At 54.6% G+C, this 19004-nt stretch overlaps 1 protein-coding gene and 1 long non-coding RNA gene across 2 annotated transcripts in view; one reads left to right on the top strand and one right to left on the bottom strand.

Annotated features, from left to right (window-relative positions):
- LOC137467810 (uncharacterized) overlaps window positions 1-19004 on the bottom strand; it is a 332764-nt gene that overhangs the window by 175956 nt on the left and 137804 nt on the right. The window lies entirely within an intron of this gene.
- LOC137467812 (serine/threonine-protein kinase pim-1-like) lies at window positions 10136-14625 on the top strand. Its single transcript, XM_068179229.1, has 8 exons — window positions 10136-10675; window positions 10761-10811; window positions 11041-11410; window positions 11641-11817; window positions 12102-12214; window positions 13166-13334; window positions 14329-14384; window positions 14563-14625. Exons 1-8 carry the CDS (start codon window positions 10136-10138, stop codon window positions 14623-14625), a joined length of 1539 nt encoding a protein of 512 aa, XP_068035330.1.

Here is a 19004-nt window from a genome sequence, read left to right as displayed (position 1 = left end):
GTATGCCTTCTAGCATTTTCCTGGCAAGGGGTTTATTCAACATTTGCCTCCCATCTGCTAATCTCCACTTCCCTTTGTTATCTTTCTTGGCTCCTGTTTTGAGGAATTCTTTCTCTTTCGTCTCACTGAATACGGGGACTTCTTGCATTTCTCTCATGGGGGTTAATGCTATCATTAGTTTTCCTGTCCCTGATTCGGCTGAATTCTTAGCATCTAAATCTGCTAAATGGTTCCCTCTTGCTTCTTGAGTCACACCTTTTTTATGTCCTTTAACATATACTGCTGCCACTTCTTCTGGTAATTGTAATGTTTCTAACACTTCTAAAATAAGTTTTTAGTTCCTTTCCCCTTGAATTTAATAGCCCACTCTCTTCCCAAATTTTTCCAAAGGTATGCACTACTCCAAAAGCATATTTTGAGTCTGTATATATTGTTTCTCTTTTCTGTGTTCATATTTCCAGAGCTCACTTAAGGGCATACAACTCACATGCTTGGGCTGACCAGTTGGAAGGTGACTTTCCTTTTTCTAGGGTCACTAACTCTTCATCTGCTATAGCCTACCCCAATACCCTGTGCCCTGGATTACCCGTGAAAATCCATCGATGTACAATCGTTTTCCACCTGGAGTGGTTGATCTGTTAGGTCCTCTCTTACTTTACTTTGATAGTTTATAACTTCTAAGCAATTATATATTAATTCCTCACCTGGTTTTCCATCTAAAACTGGGCAGGGTTGAGTTGGTTACTCACGACTAGCTCTAAACCATTATCTATTAACATGGCTTCATATTTTAGTACTTGGGAATCAGTGAGCCATTTCTCAGCCTTTTAGCTGAGGATACTCCTTACTGAGTGTGGGGTATATTTTTTCAGTTTTCCCCCAAAGGTTAATTTTTTGCTTTCTTCTACGAGTGGGGCGCTCGCTGCCACCGCCTGAATGCAGGTTGGCCACCCCCAGCTGACAGGGTCTTGCAGTTTTGATAAATAGGCCACTGGTTTCCTGGATCCTCCCCGGTCCTGGGCTAACACTCCATGTGCTGCCCCTTTTTCTATATCCACAAACAGATAGAAGGGTTTGTCTAAGGCAGGAAGACTCAGTGCTGCTGCACTGACTAATATTTGCTTTAAAGCTTCAAAATTTGCTTGTCATCTTCTTCCCACCTAATCTCTTCCTCTACTAACTTTTCAAACAAGAACCTGATGGCCTGCATGTATCCTTCAATCCATAGCCTACAATATCCCAACAGGCCTAAAAACCTTCTGACTTCTCTCTTAGTTTTTGGTCATGGGAGTGAGGCTATTCCTGCAATTCTCTCAGGGTTCAGCTGCTGGCTCCCTTGACAAATCTCACGTCCTAGGCATTTTACTTCCCTCCCTACAGATTTGAGTTTCCCTTTTGATACTCAAAGTCCTTGGTCCACCCAAAAATTTACCAGTGCTGTGGTGGATTCTCGAACTTTGAGATAACTTGAGAGGAGCCCAGTGTTCCTTGCTCCCCTGTGCTGACACGTGAGTGTTTTTCTGGTTTCGGGATGGCCCTGGCTGTGTGAGGGGTGCTACGTGGACATGAGACAGCCGGTCCTGTCCCGCTGGGTCCCAGCAGTGCCTCACAGCAGTCCTCCATCCACGTCAGGATGCTGGCCAAGAGAGGTCCTGGAAGATGAGGCAGCTGATTTTAAGCTTGTGCAGGTGCCTACAGGCCAAGGCCAACGGTGTTCCCTCAGGATACAACAGTCCTGAGGCGTCTCCCTAATTCAAAGAAATCAGCTGACAAATGCATTGTCAGCCAAAAGCCCTTTTATTGACCTGGCAGGAGGGCAGGCGTCTGCACCCCACTAAAGTGTTTCTCTGCCACATATAAATTTCAGTGGGTTGATGTAGGAGTTGTATCAAAATCACCATCCATCTTTACACTGCTGAGGTGATTCCATAGGCAGGCGGTTGGAAATACATTGTGTCAGATTCCCATACTTGAAGCTGATGTCCAGGCCCTGGCCAGGAGCGGTCTCGATGCCCCAAAGCAGCACAAAGTCTTCCTCACGGCTTCCCTGCACAGGGCTGATTCCACACTTGCCCTTATTTCTTCTGGTAGACTGTGTCTAAAGCTTTTTGTCAGGTCACTCTCATGTCAAGTTAGGCCTGCCAGGTTTTTGTTATGCTAACTGCTGCTAAGTACTTAGGCATGTCTGTGCTAATTACTTGTTTACTCATGTGAATGTCTTGTGCTTACTTATGTCAAACCAAGGCCTTGTTCCATCCCCAAAGGTGCCTGAGGCCACCCGCTCCTTGTGGCACCAGTTGCTTTCCTGTGGAATGTTCTCCCTCCCCGAGGGTAAAGAGGGAGCTGCAGAAAGAGCTTGCCAGGCTGCTCTCCATCCTTTCCCAGCACTCCTGGTGAAGTGGAGAAGTCCGAGCTGAGCGCAAAGGTGCAAATGGAGCAGCCATGCACAGGAAGGCTCGGTGGGAAGGATGATCCAGGATCCATAGGCCTGGCAGCCTGAGCGTGCTCCAGGGGAAGGCCTTGGAGCAGATCCTCCTGAGTGCCATCCCACGGCACCTGCAGGGAACCAGGGCGTCTGCTGGAGGGTGGGAAAGCTCTGCGGAGGGACGGGGACAGCTGGGGCTCCTGGCGGGGTGTTGAGGGCTTCTATGCGGGAGTTTGGGGGGCTTGGTGCTGGTGGGGTGTTGGAGAAGGAGTTGTCTGGAAGGTGAGAGGTCTAGGCTGGAATTTGAGTCAGTTTGAAGGCAGCATCTGTGCTTTGGCACAGCTTTGGTTAGGGAGGGCAGAAAGAATATCTGTGACTTTTCCTCTTCATGGTCCTGATTGTCCTGCAGGGAACAAGAGGGGAGAGCTGTATTTTACTGGCCACTCAGATCTCTGTACCAGGGGGAGGATTAGCCCTTTTGCCAACTACTAATTTCTTTTGGCCACTTTTGTACCACTGAGTGGACTCTTATTTCTTGAGAGCTTTTATTCCTTAAGAGAATGAGGATATTATCATCCCTACATAGAAAACCAAAGAATGGCCCTTGTTTTTGCCCTTTTTTTCTGTAGTGCTCTGTTCTGTAAAGTGACCCTCAGTGGATGAGGTTAAGGCAAATGATTTGCTGCTTTGAGATTGGAAGCAAAATTCCAACTCTTCACCTCCCCAGGCCATCCCAATTAATTTGGGAAGTTTGCAACTTTTTGGAACTACTTGAGTTGAGCAATGGGAAGTAAAGCTTTCCTGAACTGAGGATTCTTACTTGCCAGACTCTTCTGTGCCTTCACCGCTAATGTGTTTTTGTGCTGAAGGCAATAACTGCAATGAGAAAATAATTTCAGCATGGAGTAAGAGCTTCTGACAGAGACCAAGTGTTGCCAGCAGTTGCTCCAGGTGCTCCTGCCAACAGCCCCTGCAGGCAGGAGTGCAGCCCCCAATGCATGTCGGCTTTGGCTCCCTCTGGCACAGAAGCCCCCCATGGGCACAGCTCTCTGGGGCAGGAGATGGGCACCGGTGCTGCCAGGGCTCGGGGGGTGGCAGGTCTGCTTGGGCAGGGACTCTGCCACACCTGCTGATGTCAGCGCTCCCCGGGCCCCAGGGGTCAGAGCAGCATTCCTGCCCTGGCCCACACGTTCCTTGTCTGTGTCACACCCGCGGGTTTAGGATGGCCACCAGCTGGGACGTGTCCCAAGGAGGCCGTGCCAGCTTCTGTGAAGGCCCCGTGCCCCTCCCAGCGCGGCTGCGTCGACAGCCCTGGGGGCTCCTTCTGCTGCCCTGAGCCTGCAGGGCAGGGCAGAGTTTGCTGATGGTTTGAGCAGTTCCTAAAGATCCTGTCGGGCTGTCTTAGACACTTGGGGTGAGGGATTCCTTCCAACCTGATCCACTTTGGGTGGGCTGGGGGCAGCCCCAGGGCAGGGGGCAGTGTGTGCAGGGGCCCTTTGTGACACGGTGCAGCACGGTCACCGTGGCATGGAACGGGACAGCATGTCCAAGGGCCCTTTGTGACACGGGGTGACATAGGAGCTGGTGGTGACAAGACCACGCCACAGTGCTCGGAGCACGCGACGGGACAGGTCGGGACAGAGCGGTGCCGTGAGGAGCCCCCGCACAGCGCACTCTTTCGTGTCTGACCCGGAGCTTTTCCGAGGTGTTATTCCTGCAGCTGACCTCGAGGCCAGACCACAGGACTTGGTGAACCGTGGCCTCCCCGAGGCTTCTATCCTGCAGGTGTCCTCGAGGGCAGACTGTGGGACTTGGTGCCCCAGAGGCATCTCCCATCCCTGCCACCGGTGCCCTTGAGGCCAGACCACAATCCTTCACAGGAGTCTCCTGTCCTTGTGGCAGGAGCCCTGGAGACCAGAGTGCAGGACTTGCTGTCCTGTAGCATTCCTGAGGCTTCTCTCTTGAAGGTGCCTTCCAGGCATGACTGCAGGCCTTGCTGACTCTGAGCTTTTCCGAGGCATCTCTCCTGCAAGTAGCCACAAATCCAGTCACTGACATGGAGCAGAGACCCACGAGAGTGCCCAAGCTGGCCTGTGAGGAGGAAGAGGAAGAAGGCGCTGGAGCTGGCCCTGCACAGGAGACCTGTGCTGCCCTGCTGGATATGCTCGTAGAGGAGGGGTTTTCCAATCCAAAGCAAGTAAGCAGCCTGTGGCCAGGATTTCATCCTCCCAGGAATTGCTTGGCCTCCCAAGCCATGCCTACTGGTCACTGGAAGCCTCTGAGGCCATGGCAGTGTGGTGGGAAGGGAAGCACTTCCCTGGGGAAGCTGGGGACATTCCTCCCTCTGGCAGCTTTCCAAGTCTCCCCTGCCTTCGCCAGGTGCCTGCCATGGTGAGGTACATCCACCAGTGGCTCATGGCCAGTCAGTTTGCTGAGCACAGGCTGAACAGGGCCCTGCTGGATCTCACCAACGAACAGCCTGCTGATGTAGTAATGTGTCCTGGTTTTGGGCAAATTTGGGAGAAAACCTTCAGAAGGAGCCCCCAGAGAGCAAACCCCCCCACCGCCCCTCCCCCACCTGGTTCAGGAAGAATTTCCTCAGAGAGTAGTGGAAACAACCTTTTTATTGAGCAGGCAAAGCACTCCCCAGCACAAAAAATGAACAGCACCAGATGACAAAAAGTCTTTCTATGCTCTGAAGAGGTGACAAATTCAGAAAGTCTCTCCTGGGAGTGGTTGCCCAGTTATTGGTCTCCAGTGCTGGGGATGGCTGTTGCAGGTCACAAAATGCTGGCTCTCAGTGTTTCTTGGTGTTTCCCAGGTCCCAGTCCTGAGCAGGTTCAAATGGTATTCAGGAAAGGGAAAGAAAAAAAACAGTCCAGGGAAAAAATTGGATTGCCTAGCTAAACTAACTAATAAGCAAAAGCAAGGGCAAAAGCAAAAAGCAGGAGCAAGAGCAAAGTGAAAGCAAGCAAGCCAGCAAGCAAGCAAGAAAGCCAGCAAGCCCTAGCCTCTCTCCTAGACACAGACTTTGGGGAGAGGTGAGCCAGCTGATAACAAGACAAAACAAACCTTCACTTTTTGGAGCCAGTCCTGAAGGCACAGAACATAACATCAAGCATAAACAGAACACACGATTGCGGATGCAAGCACCATAACATCACCCTAGGACATTCCACCCCTTATCTCCGAATCGTCAACATAACTACCAAACGTCATGTAAAAACTTCATCAAGTAAAAACTTCCATCTTTCACTTACTCAGACACATTTCCTTCCATCTCACTCGCTCAAACCTTTGACACACATTTCCTTCTATCTCACTTGCTCAAACCTTCGACACTTACACATTTCCTTCTGTCTCATGTCTGTCTGGTTTAATGTAAAGACAGTGGCAGTAACATCCAACAAACAGTGATATTTGCATATGAGATCTCCCTGAGGTACACATCGAGTTCTTCCATATTTCTGCATTATTCACCATGTACAACCTGGTCCCTGAGCAAAGACAATCCCACAAATGGGTTTGTCTGTACTCGAGGCAGAGTTGATCCACACTGTCTTCCCTAACAAACCTCTGATATGTGCCACTGGGACTTTATCTCCGTCTACTATATTCAGGGACTCAGACTGGGCAGGACCTCTCCATTGGTGGAACCTCGGGTGTTAACTAACCAGGTGGCCTTTGCTAAATGCTGCTCCCAGTTTTTGAAAGATCCCCCACCCAATGCTTTCAAGGTGGTTTCTAACAGTCCATTGTACCTCTCCACTTTGCCTGCAGCTGGTGCATGGTAGGGGATATGGTGCACCCACTCAATGCCATGTTCCCTAGCCCAGGTGTTGATAAGGCTGTTCTTGAAATGAGTCCCGTTGTCAGACCCAATCCTATCAGGGGTACCATGCCTGCACAGGATTTACTTTTCAAGGCCCAGGATGGTGCTCCGGGCAGTGGCGTGAGGCACAGGGGAAGTCTCCAACCATCCCGTGGTGGCTTCTACCATTGTGAGCACGTAGCGCTTGCCTTGGCGTGTCTGGGGCAGTGTGATGTAGTCAATCTGCCAGGCCCCCCCATACCTGTACTTGGACCACCGCTCACCATGCCAGAGGGGCTTCACTCGCTTGGCCTGCTTGATCTCAGCACACATCTCACAGTCATTGATAACCTGAGAAATACTGTCCATGGTTAAATCCACCCCTCGGTCTCATGCCCACTTGTGGGTGGCATCTCTACCCTGATGATCTGAGGCATCATGGGCTCATTGAGCTAGGAACAATTCCCCGTTATGTTGCCAATTCAAGTCTATCTTTGACACCTCTATCATTGCAGCCTGATCTACCTGCTCGTTGTTTCAGTGTTCCTCATTAGCCCGACTCTTGGGGACATGGGCATCTACATGACAGACTTTCACACACACATTTTCTACCCAAGAGGCAATGTCTTTCCACACATCAGTAGCCCAGATTGGTTTTCCTCTACGCTGCCAGGTGGCCTTTTTCCACCTTTCCAGCCAGCCCCACAGAGCATTGGCTACCATCCAAGAATCCATATAAAGGTCGAGCTTTGGTCACTTCTCTCTCAGCAATGTCCAGGGCCAGCTGAACGGCCTTGACTTCAGCAAGTTGACTTGATCCACCTTCTCCTTTGGTAGCTTGTGCTACGTGTTGTGTGGGGCTCCATACGGCTGCTTTCCACTTCCATTTCGTCCCTACAATGCCACAGGAATCGTCAGTGAAAACAGCGTATCGAGTTTCATCTGCTGGTAGTTGGTTGCATGGTGCACCTTCTTTAGCCCTTGTCACTTGTTCCTGCTGCTCTCCGTCAGTGAGACCAAAGTTCTCACCAGCAGCCAGTTTGTAATTATCTCCAAAATCCCAGGGCGATTCAGGTTTCCAATCCGGGTGTGCTGCATGATGAGAGTAATCCATTTGCTCCATGTGGCAGCAGTGTCATGGAGGGTAGTGGGAACCTTTCCTTTAAACATCCACCCCAGTGCCGTCAGTCAGGGTGCCAGGAGGAGTGGTGCTTCTGTGGCAATCACCTCGGAGGCAGCTTGAACTCCTTCATAGGCAGCCAAGATTTCCTTCTCTGTGGGAGTGCATTTGGCTTCAGACCCTCTGTAATTTCAGCTGCAGAATCCCAGTGGTCGGCCTCGAGTCTCCCCAGGCACCTTCTTCCAAAGGCTCCAGGACAGACCATCATTCCCAGCTGCAGAGTAGAGCACATTCTTCATCTCTGGTCCCATCCTGACTGGGCCAAGGGCAACTGCCTGAGCAATCTCCTGCTTGATCTGGGCGAAAGCTTGTTGGTGTTCAGGGCCCCAGAGGAAATCGTTCTTCTTGTAGGTGACCAGGTAGGGAGGGCTCACAATCTGGCTGTACTCGGGAATGTTCTGGAGGAATTCTATGCCCAGAATACCCAGGGCCTCTGGGCCGGTCACAATAGGATGTTTCTGCCACTCCTTCCCAGTCAGGCTCACCTCGGCTCCCAACAGGGCCAATTGCTGTGATCCCCCCGTCACCCCAGCAATGGAAACAGGTTCTGCCCCCACATGTCCCAATGGTATCAGGGTACACTGCGCTCCAGTATCAACTAAGGTGTCGCATTTTTGTGGCTCTGATGTGCCAGGCCATCAGATCTACACTGACCAAAGATCCGGTTTTCCCGTGCCTCTCCCTGGCTCGAGGCAGGGCCCCTCTAGCCCTGGTTATCCTTTCTTCCCTGGGCATTCATACTAGAGGTACCTTCAAGGGGATCTGACAGATCATACCCGGCAGCTCGGTCACTGGAGGCTGAGTCTACCTTCACCTTACTGTAATCCTCTCGGCTAGTGTTTCCCTCCTTGAGTTGACACACCCATGCTGCCAGGACAGAAGTGAGTTGATGTACTTCAGACCTGATTAGCATAAAAAATTTGATAATCAGAATGCCTTGGCAAGAACAAACAGAGCTTTGAAGACTGCAAGAAGACTGAATCAAGAAAGAAGATTGAATCAACTTCTATTAACAAGAGATGCTGCAAAATGGATGTTCGTTTGTGATGATTAACACAATTATTGTAGAAAAAATTACTGGTCTTCCTAGAATTTGTATAAGCATATGTAGTCCATGTGAAAAACACGTTCACTCTCCTGTCAAAATGTAAAAAGTTTAATAAAAGACAATAGGAGACAAGGACCATGGAGCAAAGGTTATTTATGGCCGGGTGCATCTTGGCACTCAGCCAAGACCACCCTGTTACCTTCAGGGATCCCCCTTAAATACCTTTTCCCTTACACCAGCCTGCTGCATATTCATAGCCCCTTATGCATATCCATAAACGAGTTTACATTTTCCAACAAATATTTTACATGGCCCCTCTTTGGGTCTGCCTTTTCAGAGCATGCGTGTTCCTTGGCTGGGGTTTGGCTCCTTCTCTTTATCCCTTCCAGTTCGGGCCTTGATCCGCACTGCCTTCAGACGGTGAGTGCTGATGGTTGGCAGATCTGTACAGGTGTGCTCATCCTGTGTTCATTGGATGTTATCCCATCCAAGCAGGCATTTTAACACAAGCATACTTCCATCAGCTATTGCACTACTGTGTCTAAGCCTAATTAACAACAAAATTAAAAACTATATATTTGGAACAAAGTTACTTTAACATCACATATATAAAATCCATTTTAATATTTGCAAAAACCCAATATTATAATATATATCTAGAACACTTCTCTCCTGCAAGTAAGGGCTGACACAGCTTGGCTTCTTCAACCTGGGCAAGAGACTTAGACTTGACCCAACTGTGGCCTTCCAGTACCTGAGGGCAAGCTACAGGAAAGATGGACAGGGACTTTGTATGAGGGCAGGCAAGGACAGGACAAGGGAGAATGGATCCAGGTGGAAAGAGAGTCGGTTTAGGTAAGGAATTCAGAAAAAATTCTCTCCTGGAACAGGTTGCCCAGAGAAGGTGTGGCTGTCCCGTCCCTGACAGTGTTCAAGGCCAGGCTGCATGGAGCTCTAGACAAGCCGGGCTAGTGCAAGGGGTCCCCAGCCACAGCAGGGGGGTTGCAGCCGTGTGATTTTTCAGATCCTTTCCAAACCAAACCATGCCACGACTCCATGATTCTGGGATACTTCCCCTCCTCATCCTCTGGCAGAAAAAGGATCTTGGCCCCAAGCTCCACATTGCAGACCATGTCTTTTGGCAGCCTGCAACTGTCTCAACAGAGGATGAAAAGAGATGACATTACTGATACGATTTCCCTTTTCTACTTGAAAATTAAATGCTCCACTCCTGTCCACTCTCGCAAAAGTGTCTGAAGAGGCAATTCTTCCCCGTGAAATGCTTCGTCTCAGCCAAAGAAGAAAGAAGCCACAAGCCAACACGCTTCTTTATTGCTACATTGTTTGATTTGGTTACTTCTTTAATAGGAATTACTTTGGGGTTTTATTTGTCAGTTTCTCTCTTTCGTTCCTCGGGGCGCGCGGCGGCTCCTCCGTTGGGTTCGCGGAGGCAACGGAGGAACGTTCGCGAGCTCCGGCGGTTCCGCAGCAGCAGCAGCAGCAGCAGCAGCAGCAGCAGCAGCAGCAGCAGCAGCAGCAGCAGCAGAAGCAGCGCTTCTCTCGATCGGTTTTCCGCTCGATTTTCCACTCGCTCCCCATCCCCTTCTCCCTCTCACACTCACTCTATTCCCGTCCCGTCCCGTCCGTGTTCTGCCTCTCCCAGCCCGGCTCATGCCGCGTCCCGCAAGGCGCCGCTCGGCGGGGCCGCCCCGTGCCCGGCCCTGCCCGTCCCGCCGTGGAGCCGCCTCGGCCGGGCTCTCTCCGTACTGGCTGTGGCACTTCTGGAAGTGCCTCTTGCTCTGGTGCTGGCGGAGCAGCGCGGTCTTTTGGCTCCGCCTGGCGCGGGCTCTGGGCTGGCCCCGGCCGAGGCCCCGGCCCCGAACCAAGCCCCTCCCGCGGTTCCGCCCGCAGCCGCCCCGCTGCCGCCCCGCGCCCGCCCCGGCCCCGACAGCGTCGCCAGCAGCTTCCCCGCTCCGAGCTCCGCCGCTGCTCAGCTCGGCCGCCGGCCCCGAGCCGCCGCAGCCCGGGGCGGCTCGGCAAGCAGCAGCGCGCCGGGCGGTCGGGTTCCCGGGGCAGAAGAGCGGGAGCGCGGTGCCGCCCCCACGGACGGAGAAGCCTGCCCTGGAGCAGCTCTACCGGGAGGGCCCGCTGCTGGGGAGCGGCGGCTGCGGCAGCGTTTACTCCGGGACCCGGCTCGCCGACGGCGCCCCGGTAAGAGACGGGGCCGGAGCGGAGGGGGCGGCGGGCGGCGAGCGGCGGGCGGGGAGCTCAGCCCGGCGCTCGCCTTGGCTTGCAGGTGGCCATCAAGCGAGTGCGCCGGGATCGCATCTCGGAGTGGGCGCGGCTGGTGAGTGAGCGGGGCCAGCGGGAGAAGCCGGCGGGGCGTGCCGGGCGGGGCTAGGGCGAGGCCCGGCAGGGTGGCAGCCGGAACGCTGCGAGGGCAGCGAGCGGGGAGTGAGCGGGGGCCGCGCAGCGTCCCGGGCCGGGCAATAGCCAGCGGCGCTGGGGCCGGGCAGGGGATGCCCAAGGCACGGCGCAGCATCGGCCCCGCTGAGGGCATCGCGGTCCCCCCGCAGCACAACGGCGCCCTTGTGCCCATGGAGCTGGCGCTACTGTGGATGGTGTCGTGCCCTGGCTTCCGCGGCATCGTGCGGCTCCTGGACTGGTTCGAGCTGCCCGACGGCTTCGCGCTGGTCATGGAGCGTCCGCAGCGCTGTCAGGACCTCTGGGACTTCCTGGCCGAGCAGGGGTTCCTGACGGAGCCCGTGGCGCGGGGGCTGTTCCGCCAGGTGCTGGAGGCCGTGCGGCACTGCACCAGCCGCGGCGTCCTGCACCGCGACATCAAGGCCGAGAACGTCCTCGTCGACCTTGCCACGGGCGAGGCCAAGCTCATCGACTTCGGCTGCGGCACGATCCTCCAGGACACGTTCTACACCCGGATGTCAGGTGAGCCCAAAGCCGGGGCCCAGCCGGGCAGCAGAGGTTCCCCCCTTTGCTGGCAGAGGGGGAAGAGGGAGGCAGGGAGAAAGGGCAGGAGGGGGAATCCTTCTTCAGCTGGCTGCAGCCAAGTTGCTTTTCGGCGGGGCAGGAGCTGGCTGTTGTGGAACGGGAGCTGGCTGGGAGGGAGGGAGGGAGGGAGCAGCATGGGCCTGATGAGCTGTGCCCGTGTCCCATAGGAACGCCGGAGTACTGCCCACCGGAGTGGATCCTCTTTGGCTGCTACCATGGCCAGCCAGCCACCATCTGGTCCCTGGGCATCCTGCTTTATGACCTGGTCTGCGGGGACCTTCCTTTCCATACAAACAGGGACATCGTCCAGGGCCAACTCTTCTTCCCACCCCGGGTGTCTCAAGGTGAGGATGCGCCTTCAAGGCTCGGGAGGAAGAGCGGGGTTGGGAGGGGGCAGCTGGCACAGAAGCGTCCCGCTCCAGCAGCTAGTGAGGAGGTTGATCTCCTGGGTTAGCTGGAGGAGGTGGCACGTGTGCCTCTGGGCTGCTCTCCTCCGGAAGGGAGGATCAATGGGAAGCTTTTGGCTGCAGCTCCGAGCACTCCTAGCGTGGCCTGGGCACCATGGAATGTGGGAGAGCACGGACAGGAGCCTTGTCCCACTGAGTGGCGGTTTCTGGTTTCTCTGCAGAGTGCCAGCACCTCATCAGGTGGTGTTTATCCATGGAACCCGCAGACAGGCCATCACTGGAAGACCTTTTTGAGCATTCTTGGCTGCAGGAGCCCTGCCTGGCCCAGGAGACAGCAGAGATCCATCCCTCTGCTCAGTAGGATCCAGGAGCCCAGCAAGTACCCGCTGCACATGTCTCGTGGCACTCCAAGAAAACCCCGGAGCGTTTCCCTGTGGCCGCGGCCCGGAGGAGAGAGCGCAGCCAAGGAGATGCTTCCGCTGGTCCCCAGCGAGTTGTGGAGGGAGCGTCTCAGTGCTCCCCGTCCCATTGGAGAAGGGGTGGCAGTGCGGTGAAGGTGCCACGGACTGGAACAGGGGAAACATCCCCCTGCAGCTCAATGGCATCGAGATGAGCCCGCAAGCCGAGGCATAGCTGGCGTGTTCTTCTGGAGCACCACATGGAGCTGGGAACACCATCCTCGAGCTGGCCGCTGGCGGGGCAAAGCTGAGTGGCTTTGGCTGCGGCCCCTTCCTGGAGGACACGCTCTGCGCCCCGATGAAATCAAGATGAGTCCCCAGCCGGCGCAGGGGCGGGGGGATGCTCGAGCTTCCAGGCATGGCAGGGCTCGGACTGGCCACGCGCCGTAGGTTCCCCGCTTGGCGGCCCTGGGGAATATTAATTTTTCCCCCGGCCGCCAAGCTGCTTTTTGGTGGGAGAGGGGACGGGTGTTGTGGAAGGGGAGCCGGCTCCTGGCCTTGCTGACAGCTTCTGCCAGCCAGCCTGGCATGGGCTGGGGTGGGGGCAGCCAGCCTGACAAAGCATCCATCCATGTGGATGGGGGCAGCAGAGGGGGACGGGTTCTGAAGCCATGCCCCAGCTGATCTGCTTTGCAGGCCCTTGAGGAAGGGGTGCGTTTAAGGGCAGGAAAGGTGGGGTTTTTCCCCACCCATGGACAGGTTTAATTCTCGCATGGAGTGCTCAGACCCTCCTCAGGCCCGTGAAACGGTGACAGGCTTTGTAGCTTCTTCTTGTTTCCAGGTCTTGTTTAGAATTGATTTCATGAAATTGTTCTTTGTTTTCCCAGGAAGATTACACCTGGTGCCCGGACCGGACGGGGAAGCGCCTGCACCGTCCCTGGAGCACCTCCAGTGCCAGCGCTACCCCAGGGGCCACGGTCTGCGGGGACATCCCCTTCAAGAAGAACGAGGACCTCGTGCGAAATCGGCTCCTCTCCTGGCAGCAGGTCTCCAGAGGTGGGCACCCGGCTCCACAGCTGGGCTGGCAGAAGGGCTTCGGGCAGAGGGCAGCAGGCACACGGGCATCCTGCCCTTACAGCTGCTGAGGAGGCTGCTGTGCTGTGCTTAAGCAGAGGAGGTGGAACATGGCCTGCCACGCTGCCCTTCTCTCCAAACAGAGAATGGCTCGGGAGGTTTGGGCTCTGAGCACAGCCAGCAGCCTGGCCCGGGCCCAGGCCATGGTGGGACAGGGGGACAGGAGCCTTCTGTGACTGACCGTGGCTCTCTGGTTTCTCTCCACAGGCTGCCAGCACCTCATGCCATGGAAACGGCTCCGCTCGGCCTGCCAGTCTGGGAGGGCTGGAGGGCAGCGGGTGCTCATTTGCTGTCAAAAATAAATTGGTTTTTTTTTTTGTCATGTCACGATCACAGCATTTCTTTCATCCTTTTCCAAGGTTTTGGCCTCCCTTCCTCCAGGCTAATCTTTTTGTGTCCTTCCTCAGCCACTTGATGGCATTTGGCAGGGGGGGTTAAGCAATGTTAAAAGTTCAACAACAGCTCCTGTTGCCAACTGCAGCAGCCCCTTCAAGAGCCCTGAGCTACCAGTGAGGTCCACGTCTGCCTTGCAAAAGGGAGTGGTTTGCAGCCATGGGGTTGTCGCCCTGCTGCAAAAGCTGGGAGGAAATAACAAGTGGCAAAATGCCAATTTGGCTCAAGCCCTGCCCAGGTTCTTCATCTTTTCCCTCTGCTCAGTGATAGGCAGGCAGGGCTGGACTCCAGCGAGGTTCAAGCTCTTGGCGCTCCCTGGCATCAAGGGGATCAAGTCAACTCTTGTATGCAGTGACTGCAATAGAGCTCCTGAAGGAAAAAAGGGAATGTCATGAGGTGGGGCCTCCTTCTTGTCCCCTTTGTCTGCCCAGGAGCCCCTTGGAAAGGGAAATGCCCACACGGGTTTATCTGACTCCTTCCCAGCCAGCCTTTCCCTCACTCCCGGGTCTCATTTGCTCCGCAGGCTTCACCAGCTCGCTCAGCTCGGAGGAGCTCTCAGAGGAGAAAACGCTGCCTGGCGTGGGGCTGTCTGATCCCTGTCTCATCTGGATTCCATTTGCCCCGCTCCCTCCCCCATCCAAGAGACCCAAGGATGCCCCGCAGCCCCACGGTCCTGCAGCAGATGCCGGGCACATTCCCTCCTCCGCTCCTTGGTGGCCCTGGGGAGGCTCCAGAGCCCTCCCTTTGTGTGGGACAGCTGCTGCAGCACCGCTGTGCCTGCGTGCGAGCAGCGCCCGAGGAGCAGCTGCGCAAGTTCTGAGTCTGAAGCGGAATCCTCGGCGCACACAAATGACAACTGGCATCTCAGGGGCTGCCAGGAGAAGCTGAATCCATCTGCTCGCTGCCCTTTCGAGCCATAGCCTCGCCGATGCAATTGGAAGAATTGCCCCTGCCCAGGAAGCTCTCAGGTAGAAGAGAGGAGCAAAAGCCACGTGTTTCTGAAACACGAAATGTCAGAATGAGGTTCCTTAACACTAATTTGCTATTTAAGAGGGGATCATTTATTGAGGCCTGAGGCCCAGTGAGGGATAAATCCTAACCTGACGTGGACATGTAATTCTACCAGTGTGTTGTTCATATACAGTCGCTAAATGCCAATTACAATTTACCCATTTCCATAAATCCCACCCCAAGTTCCCAGATTCAGTCCTTGTTTTCTCTATCACTGCACCCTTGAGCCAGATGTGTTCTTCTTCTCTTCCAGCCATCCTTGCTGGGAAAGCAGCCCCTGCATGCCTTTTTCCTGTGCTGGAAGTTCACAGGCACGGTAAAAATGGAATGAACCCTTTGGGTCTCAAGGCCAAGGCTTTGTGTGGCCAGGCAGGGGCAGGCAGGAGGCAGAGCTGTCAGCAAAGGAAGGGGCCAGCGAGGTGGGGCAGCCGGGGGATGACGACAGCCTGCAGGGACAGAGGCCAGGGCAGGGACACCGCAGGACAGCCTGGGCTGCAGAGGGCACAGGGATGTGCAGCAGCTGCAAGGCCCTGACAGAGCCAACCTGTGCAGCCCTTTGGCCATGGCTGCTGGCCCTGGGCCTGAGGCCACGAGGGGACAAGTGACCCTTGCAGCCCTGGGGCCTCATTGCCTCCTTGTCCCTGCACAGCAGCCTGGCAGGGGCCGCCCCATGGTCCTGCCCTTGGCATGGCACATCCCCACATGCCAGTGCCCATCCCGGGAAGAGCCCTGAGCAAGGAGGGAGGGACAGGATCTGCCTTGCCTGGGGCTGGGGCTCAGCCTTGGCCCTTTGCATTCCTGAAACACATCCAGGTTTGCTCAGCGCCAGAGACACCTTTGCCTTGTTTGTCCCCACCTGTCATCACTGCCTGGGGCCTGGGGACACTTTGATATGAATTGTGTCCTTGAGTGGAACCCATTAACAGTTAAAGAAAGTTTGGACTTTGAATCTGACTTTTTGAGTTCTTGAGAAGCTCTTTGAGCACACTCTGAGGGACTGGGTCTGATGCAAACAGCACCACAGCCCCAGAGGTCATTAAAGTCCTGGTGCTGTGTCTGTGCTGCTGAGCTGGGCCGGGCTCCTGGCCCCGAGGCAGCTCCTGGCAAGGGCAGCGCTGCAGAGAGACAGCTCTGGCCAGGAGCAGCTCCTGTGCACAGCCCAGCAGGGCTGGGGCACTGCCAGGGCACCCCAGGGACACGAGCAGGGCACAGACAGAGCTCACAGGGGCTCAGCACTGGCAGGGGCTGTGGGGTGTCCCAGAGGGGGCTGTGTCACCGCAGCAGCTCTGTGGCTGTGTCACGGAGGCACAGAGCAGCTGTGATGTCAGAGAGGGGCTGTGTGACAGCACAGAGTGGGTTGTGTGAGGTCACAGATTGGGCTATGACATCCCAGAGTGTGTTGTGTGAGGTCATCAAGCAGCTATGGCATGACAGAGGGGACTGTGTGACATCACAGAGCAGGCTGTGACATCATGGCATGGCTGTATGACATCATAGAGCAGGCAGTGAGGTCAAAGTGTGTGCTGTGACATTACAGAGTGGCAGCATGACATCACAGGGAGGGTTTTGTGACATCATGGAGGGAGTTGTGACATCACAGGGCAGGCCGTGACATCATAGAGAAGGGTATAAGGTAATAGAGCAGATCCTGCCATCATAGAGGGTGGCTCTGTGACAACAGAGAGTGGGTTGTGACATCACCGGGTGGCTGTGTAATGTCATAGAGCAGGCTGTGACACCAAAGAACAAATAGTGACATTGCAGGGTGATACAGTCTTCTGTGACATCACAGAGCAGCTGTATGACATCACAGGGTGAAATCTCAGAGTTGGCTCTGTGACATCACAAGGAGCTGTGTGACATCACAGGGGCTGTGTGACATCACAGGGGCTGTGTGACCTCACAGGGGCTGTGTGAGGTCACTGGGGAGGTCACTCCACCCCTGCCCCCCCTCCCAGTTCCCCCAGAGAAGTCCAACGCTGCTCGTGCACAGCGGGGTCCCCTGTCCCTCCGGGTCCCCCCGCCCCCGGCGCCGCAGCCTCCCCCAGAGGATGTTCCACGAGATCGACCCCAGAGCCTGACACGGGGACGGGGGCTGGGGCTGTGGTGGGTGGGACAGGGGGACAGGGACTCCGGCAGTGTCCCCGTGTCCCCCAGGGCCAGAGCCTGGGCCAGGGCTCCTTCACCCTGTTACCAACGAGGGCTTGAGAGCACTGAAAAAATCCCCAGCAAGGGATCAGCAAAAACCAGATTTAATATTAAGCGACAGCACCACAAAGTTCCTTGGCAAGAGTCACTCTACTCCTGACTGGACACTTCAGGTAGAGAAAAGGAAACAAAGCTACAACAAAACCAAACAGAATCCCGGCAATCAAATCAGAAATGAGGCAAGACCTGGGGCTTTCATTCCTATGGAAAAGAACTGTCCTTCTCGTCCAGCTGCCTATGGCCAGAATTGGGATTTCACCTCCAACACTGCCTGTTGTGACAGACGGGAGGAGATTGTTGGCCGGAAACATTTCATGTGTGGGGAGAAAGGGGCAGGTCCAGCCTTGCCCTGCCCTGGAACCCCAGCCCTGCCCTGCCCTGGAACCCCAATCCCCCCAGAGCCTCTATCCCAGCCCAGCAGTGTCTGCCAGTCCCTGGCACAGCACAGGCAATGCTCCACAGCCACCTCTGGAGCCCCCAGCCTAGCTCCTGAGCGACCAAATGACCCCAAGTCCCACCTGGGGGAAGGGCCCCGGAACACCAAGGGAAAATTAAGGCTGACCATGAGGCAAGCACACATCTTGACCCTACCTCCTCTTGGAATTTCTCTCTGAACCCAGCTGGAATCCAGGATTTGGTAGCTGTCTGTGTGCTTCTCTGTATATTTTTTGTCTGTCTCTCTTTCTGTGTCTCTTTCTTCTATTTCGGTCCTTGTGCAAATGTTGATTAACTTAAAATTGAATGAACTAATAGTCTGTGAAGTTGAATGGGCCAAGGTAATGCTTTGGGAAGTGTTTTTGTTGATTGAATGTCATGCTAAACCTTTTACCAAAGTTTCTCTGGTTTTCTAAAGTTGCCAGTAAAGGCTGTTTTGTTGTTTGGAGCTCCTGAGAATCTCTTGTTGGTATTTCTCCAGTGCATCCAACTCAGAGGACACAAACAATTGCAATTCCTCTTAAATGTCTCCTTGAGAGAGTTGTTTGGGGGATGGGAGTCAGGGCTTGTGTGTCCTGCTTGGCACAGCCCAGGCAGGGCTTTCACAGCCCCATTCCACACTCCATTTCCCAGCTGGAGCCGCTGGTGCCTCTGAGTTCTGCTGCCCCAGCCCCAGGGACGCTCTCCTTGTCTGCCCATTCCCCCACGGTCTCTGGGCAGGGATGGCCTCAGTGGGGGCTGCTGACATCCTCAGCAACTTGGAGGCTGCTGCTGAATTTTACTGCTCCACAGGCTTGCTCAGCCTCCAGCTCTTCAGTTCAGGAATTCAGTGTCCCAGAGCTCATTAACATTCAGAACAGATTAACAAGCCAAACCTCTGGGAATAATGTAAGTATTCAAATAATTTGTGGTTAATTAGGCAGATTCCAGTAGTGTAGTTGAAGTGAATGTATTATATTTACAAAGATAGTGAGAAACCATTATTCAGATCGTGTTTAGGTTTTTTTTCCCTGTTAATACATTGATATGTGCAATCTCCAATTGACACTGAATCCAAGTACCTCCTCATGCAGTTGGAATAGATATGAAAATCAAGACCCTTCATGGCTGACAATCAATCAGACTCTGTCCCTACCCCCACCCCACCATCTCCCCCATCCAAGCCCTGGCACTCAGAGCAGCCTTGTGCAAATCTGAGCTCCCTCCAGCCCAGGCTGCACCTGCAGGTTTCAGCTCCTTGGCTCCAACTCCCACCTGCTTTCCTTGGACAAGGAGCTGCCCGAGACACAGAGGGATGTTCATTTCTTGTCAGCCAACAAACCCAAGGGAACGCACAGCTCCATCAAATGCAAAAGTCATTCTTCTGCTGGATATTAAATCCACTTTGCACAGCAGACAGTCTCAGAGCAATGGAAAACACCTTCTGTGCCCAGCACAGATCCCAAGGTCCCCCCATACCCTCCCTGCCCCGATTCTGCCCAGATTTGCTCTTGGCACACACGAGTCACAGGCTGAAGTCAGGAGCTCCCTCCATGCCCAGAGAGA

Source organism: Anomalospiza imberbis, unplaced genomic scaffold (genome assembly GCF_031753505.1).
Source record: "Anomalospiza imberbis isolate Cuckoo-Finch-1a 21T00152 unplaced genomic scaffold, ASM3175350v1 scaffold_80, whole genome shotgun sequence".
NCBI lineage: Eukaryota > Metazoa > Chordata > Aves > Passeriformes > Viduidae > Anomalospiza > Anomalospiza imberbis.
Note: the sequence above shows the minus strand (reverse complement) of the source record. Positions and strands in the feature narration are given on the sequence as shown.